The sequence below is a fragment of the Pundamilia nyererei genome, unplaced genomic scaffold, assembly GCF_000239375.1.
Source record: "Pundamilia nyererei isolate P.nyererei 1_Seehausen unplaced genomic scaffold, PunNye1.0 scaffold00004, whole genome shotgun sequence".
Lineage (NCBI taxonomy): Eukaryota > Metazoa > Chordata > Actinopteri > Cichliformes > Cichlidae > Pundamilia > Pundamilia nyererei.
Window position 1 is genome coordinate 1,824,831 of NW_005187405.1, and position 6,128 is coordinate 1,830,958.

The 6,128-nt window shown below is 39.0% G+C and overlaps 1 protein-coding gene across 1 annotated transcript; it reads left to right on the top strand.

Annotated features, from left to right (window-relative positions):
* Positions 1-529: 529 nt before the first annotated feature.
* metap1d (methionyl aminopeptidase type 1D (mitochondrial)) lies at positions 530-5,677 on the top strand. The gene is made up of 10 exons (XM_005721102.1): positions 530-610; positions 1,561-1,718; positions 2,271-2,420; positions 2,500-2,648; positions 2,735-2,777; positions 2,886-3,049; positions 3,133-3,230; positions 3,457-3,504; positions 3,590-3,668; positions 3,952-5,677. Exons 1-10 carry the CDS (start codon positions 571-573, stop codon positions 4,040-4,042), a joined length of 1,020 nt encoding a protein of 339 aa, XP_005721159.1. The 5' UTR covers positions 530-570; the 3' UTR covers positions 4,043-5,677.
* The last annotated feature ends 451 nt before the right edge of the window (positions 5,678-6,128 follow it).

Below are 6,128 nucleotides of genomic sequence, written 5' to 3' on the forward strand. Positions count from 1 at the left end.
GACAAACTGAATAACAAAAGGTGACACTTTATTTTGTCTGATGCAAATCTAAAGAATACAAAAATCCACTGGGAAAGGAAAACTGAATCCAGACAGGAAACTCACTGGAAGGAAAACAGACGCTGTGAAACTAAACAATAGTAAATATCAAAGAGTCTAGCAGACAGAGAGAACAGTTCTGGAGGTTGACCTTCTAGTGACATTACAGGGGAGGTGCCAGATTCACAGGCTACTGTAATTTACTAGTAATTAGGAGTTAAGAGATTTTACTATTAATATGAAACAACTGCATATTTATGGTTTTTCCATTTGTTGTTTTCTAAAATCAGCTAATAATTTTGACCCTGGTAAATTTGTTTTTAGTGAAATAATTTTGTTTCTGCGTGCAGTAAAATCATGTGAGTATCCAGAATATATTTGAAAAATTCTATTAACAGCCCCTTGCTCTGTTTAACAGCACTTGGGAAATACTTTTCATAGCAGGTGCTATAAATAAATAAAAATGTTTGCTTACAAACGGCAGCCGAGCACCACGTGATTCCTTAACCACGTGACCTCTGCAAGGAAAGCATGGCGGCGCGCTGTTCAGCAGGACTTGCAATATCGTCAGGTACAGCGCTGAAGCCTTTCTCACTCATTTTCCAGAATACGCACACACTCACACTATTCATTCATTCAGCATCAGCGAGTTCAGTATATGAAGACCGCTTTAAACAAGTTAACGAGTTTCATTTGTTCTACTTCACTTAAATAATGAAGACTTTAATCTGAGTGCCTGAGAATAACATTAATTCAAAGAGGCTGAGCCAGAGAGAACCAAAAACAGTGACACGTTTACGACCATCTAGAACCAAATTAGATTTACCGTTTAACCCGCACGTCTTTGGATTGTGGGCGCAAAGCCCATGCAACGTGCAGCATCTCAAACATGGCTTTATCCATTCGTTGTTTAAGGTGATTTTATTGAAACAACCCTCAGTAGAATTAAGCCCAGTGTAAAATAAGCATATAAGACACTTAACATAACTGCGAACTGAAAATACAAACAACAATGAACGTATCCTTATTTAAGCTAAATCGCCTCAGTTGGTATACATGAGATAGCACAGGTGTACCTATTAAAGTGGCCACTCATTATTTGTGGCCTCCAAATCTGTTCTACACAGAAGGCTGGAAAAGCTTTGTTTTTCAGACAAGACCAGGACCACAGTGCTTGAACACTGTATATCCATAATGTTCACATAGGTAACCAAAGTTCAGCTCGCATCCGAACATCCAAAATGATGCTGACCTCCTTCATAAAATTCATAATGGATGCTTTTGTTTTGTTTGGGATGTTTTTGGGGTTGTCTGCATGCCAGGAAAAGTTTGAGAACCACTCTAAAAGTCAATGGTTTTTTTTGCATGCCTGATGCAGTATAAAAGAAACATTGTTTCTAATAATTGCTGAAGAGGAGACTAAAGAAAATGTGCTGAAAGTCTAATCTTCTTAGCACTTAATGAACCCTTTTTCAATTAAGAGGGCTCTCTTCATCATTGCGTTACTCTTCTTTTCTCTAGGAGTGGCCAGTTTTCTGCGCAGAGCTTGTGTGGGCAGCTGTAGTCCCCCCACAGCCTTGCTGTGTCAGCAGCATCGACGTTTCTTCTGGAGGAAGTGGAAACGTTCTCACAATGTAGTTCGTCCAGCTACTGTCAGGCCCGCCTATGCAGTACCCAAGGTACAAGTACCCTGCCTAAAATGACCTCCTTATTAGCTGAATCAACAACTGAACTTCTTATGATTCTGCTCAACATGCTGAGAGGAGTGTTTTTAATATCAGCAGTTGCAATAGACTGTAGGTAAAAGCTGAAATGTTTAACATATGCATATAGGTAGGTTAAGGGTCATCAGTGGAGAGGAGGGATCTTGGGACTAGTTTAGTTAGGTTAATATAAGTTTTATTTTCATGGTGAAGTATGTCAACTCTTACTAACTTATGAGAGCTTTTTATATTATTCTACTGGAGGTTTTCAGTTAGGATTAAACACATGCTGGATCAAATGTACAAGAGGTGCAGTAAAAATGAATTAAGAGAATTGTACGAACTCAGAATGAGAAACACTCTTAACATCTGTCATTTGAGGAGTTTCATCATTTCTTTTGGTTTGGACTCCAATAACAAATAAGAAGAAGAAGAAGAAATAAATTCTTTTTTTAAAAACTTTTATATTGAACTTACAAAACAGACTCATCCTTAACATCCTGTCCTGCCTCTGCTCCCTTCCTGTAGCATATTGTGCAGCCTAACTATGTGCAGACTGGACTTGTCCCAGAATGGCCAGACTACATAGAAATCAAAGACAAAGAGCAGATCGAAGGCCTGACTAGAGCATGTCAGCTGGCCAGACATGTGCTGCTCCTAGCTGGGCGCAGTCTGAAAGTAAGCATATTACTGCATGTCCTGTTTTTGTTCTCATGCCGTCGAAAACAACACAAAGATAACAGCTTGTGCCTTTCAGGTTGGTATGACAACAGAAGAAATAGACTTCATCGTGCACAAAGAGACAATCAAGCACAATGCCTACCCGTCCCCTCTCAGATACGGGGGTTTCCCCAAATCAGTCTGTACATCTGTGAACAACGTGGTCTGTCATGGCATACCTGACAGGTAAATGGGTGTTTCATTCATTCATTCATATAATTCTTTCAGTATTACACTTTTGAATAAGATTTTATTGTTAACATGTCCTGTAGTCGGCCACTTGAAGATGGAGATATCATCAACATTGATGTAACTGTAAGTTCACTCCTTTCGTCATCACCCAGAGAAACTCGCATACCATAGTGCATGTGATCAGTCAGGCCGGCAGTAATCTAATCAGTTATCACTGCCTCTTCCTGATAGGTGTATTTGGATGGTTACCATGGTGACACCTCAGAAACCTTCTTGATTGGTCAGGTTGACGAGGTTGGGAGGCGACTGGTGGAAACCGCCAGGCGTTGCAGAGATGAAGCCATCAATGCCTGCAAACCAGGTGCACAGCTTTGTGTTATTGGAAATACTATCAGGTACACACATACTCGTCAGCTGCATATCACATACAGTACTACTTTTCTTTCTTTCTTCATATATTTTTTTGTACTGTTTACAGTGAAATAGCCCATGCCAGTGGCTTCCAAGTGTGTCCGCATTTCATTGGGCATGGAATAGGCTCCCATTTTCATTGCCATCCTGAGATTTGGCACCACGGTGAGTTTGGGTCTGTAGTCAAATGTTAAATGTCTCTGTGAGGTCATAAGATAGTGGGCTTCATTCAAAAACACGCTTTTGGTTTTATCCAAATTCACTTTTTATTTGATGTTTGCCTGTGTTGTTTCCCCTAATTTGATTCACTAAATGACCTTAACTTAAAACGTCTTCTCTTCTCAGCCTGATGCTTTTTCTTTGCCGCCACTATTCTTCTCCTTTATTTTAGCTAACGACAATGACATGACCATGGATGAAGGGATGGCTTTCACGATAGGTAAGTTACACTTTACGGTCTCTGTGTGCACATTAAGATGATGCTGTTTATGAGTGTAGGGTTACTAATATCTGTTAATCTGTAGAGCCTATCCTGATGGAGGGGTATGCAGAGTTCAGAATCTTGAAGAACAAGTGGACTGCAGTTTCTGTAGATGATAAAAGGTACACAGTGCACAAATGAAGGCCTTTTTTAAATGACATGCTATTTCCCGACTTTCAGGTTTCAGTCATTCTGATTTCTGTGCAGATTTATTTATTTAGCACTTTAATTCGAGAAATTTAGATGCTATTTTTAAACTCTGGAGAGCCAGACCTTTTCTAATCTTTACACTAAACTAAAATAATTGTTTGCTATTTCCATAAGCTGCACCCAAAAACATCAAAGCTATTCCTCTAAATGTTGATCTCTTCTTTTAAGATCTTACATGTTTGTTTTGTCCTGCAGGTCAGCTCAGTTTGAGCACACAGTGGTTATCACAGCGGACGGTGTGGATATTCTCACCAAACTGCCAGAAGAGAGCAGTGCATCAAACTGATGAGCCCTAGCCTCAGCTGAAAATCTACACTACCTTTTTGGATGACAAATGGAAGAAATAACGGAACATACTTTAATCTACACAGTTTCTATTTGTCAAGTAAAAAAAAGGGCTCTAGTAAATATAAAGAACTACACGTATCGATATATTTAAGATGGCATTGGAGTGGATCTTATTGAAGCTCGGTTTTGTGTATGAGTGAGGATTTTTAAGGTATTTAATTAAAACCTTGTTGGTCTGCAGGATCACAACATTGATCTATTTTTCTTTTTAACATGGTTAAACTTGAGCATGATGCAGTCCTCATTACAACACCTGTATCTGTTCTCTCAAGAAGACTTTCCACAGACTTAATGTCACAAAGCCCACATTTCAGCTTCTTTGTATATTTTCTGTAAAAGATCTCTCATTGTACTCAAAATGCAGTTTCAAAGCCTTTTATTGTGATTAGGTGTCAAAATTCCTTTTAATTGTGTATTAGAGTCATTTACGACAATTTAGTGAGACTTTTGAAACACATGAATGACATACATCAGTTAGATAAGGTTTAGTGAGCTTGTTGATGACTGATGTTCTGTGGAGTATGGCCAGTAGATGGCAGCACACACCATCAGACGTTGTATTATCTGCGTAGGTTTCTCATGTGTCAGATCAGTTTGGCACATCTATTCACAGGGCCAGAGGTTTACTTCACTTGACACACAAATATTTTTGTTATATGGTCCTAAACTCTTAACATCTTTGTTCACTAAATATAACAGATTCACTCACTGCACACTTCAACAACTTACGCGGTGAGTGAGAGAATTTGGACAAACAAGAGGTTAAAAAAATTGTGCTCGAGGCTTTAAATTCCAGGCATAGCAAAATCCTTTTGTTCGGCATTTCAAATTCCTCATCACTGTCTGCATCTTCTGTCTCCCTAGGTCGATTTAGCAGAGCAACATTACAGAGCTGTCTTCTCATATGTTTGAGTGTTTGAACATCATGCGTTGTTGAAAATGTAAAACCTCATAATGCTGCTGTAATTGAGGCGGCGTGTTGAACTGATGATGCTTCGGGGAGGGAAAAAAGGGAAGAGCTACTGGATTTAAGCCTGCCAGAGGGTGTTTTCACTTCCTGCCAGTGTATGATGTGTATGCGTATCTGTGTGCCCATACCAGTGCCACCTGTGGGTGAGGCAGGAAGGATTAATCAAATAAAGCTGTAGTCTGCACATGTCCAACCAGGAAATGATTCATGTCATTTTAATTGATGCGTGACACATGATAACGAGATTATATCATGATCATTTTTATGATATATGTTTTAAAATAAAGAAAAAAAATCACATGTAACGTGGCAAAGAAAGCTTTCAAAGAAGTGAAGCAATGTTCTGTTTACTGTAGCTTTTTTTTTCTTCCTAACAATTCATCTGATTTTAGGGCAGGGTGTGTTGAGCTGTGTGTGTGTGAGCTGCCTGTGAATCAGTTCAAGAGTGAGGTAAACAATTCTTAGTGATTCATTTATTATAAAGCATGACACAAATCTGAAAACAATCTTAGAAGGCAAAGGGGACATGGGGCAAGGATCAGATACAAGTGCAAGCAGAGGTGAGTAAGAGGAGAGGTTTTAGGGAGGAACAGGGAGTGGCAGGCAGAGGTGTTGGTCTCTGGATCTGAATACTCTGTTCTTCACATTCTTTTCCTGCAAGTTGGGACTCATTCCTGATCTCCTTATGTGAACTGCAGTTTTCCCAATAAATCCCTGCTTGCTTTTACATTTCAAATGGAACATTGACTATTAAAAAAAACAAAATCAAAACACTTTTTATTGTTAAAGATGTGAAATCTGTACTTTACTTACAAGTGCAAGTAAACTGTGTACATGTATTTGTGTGGCAATGCTACACCTGAGATCTAGAGAAGGGTTACAGGAGAACTTGTTTGCTTTTTGCCACATCATCATGTGACCGTTTGTGAAACTCTTGATATGATTATAGTTCTTATAATGCAAGAGGTGGACTTTTGTCAATAGGATGCCAAAGTTTGTTATCTATGTGGGGAAAGACTGTTTTTTGTGCAATAAAGCAACATTAATCTTGTCT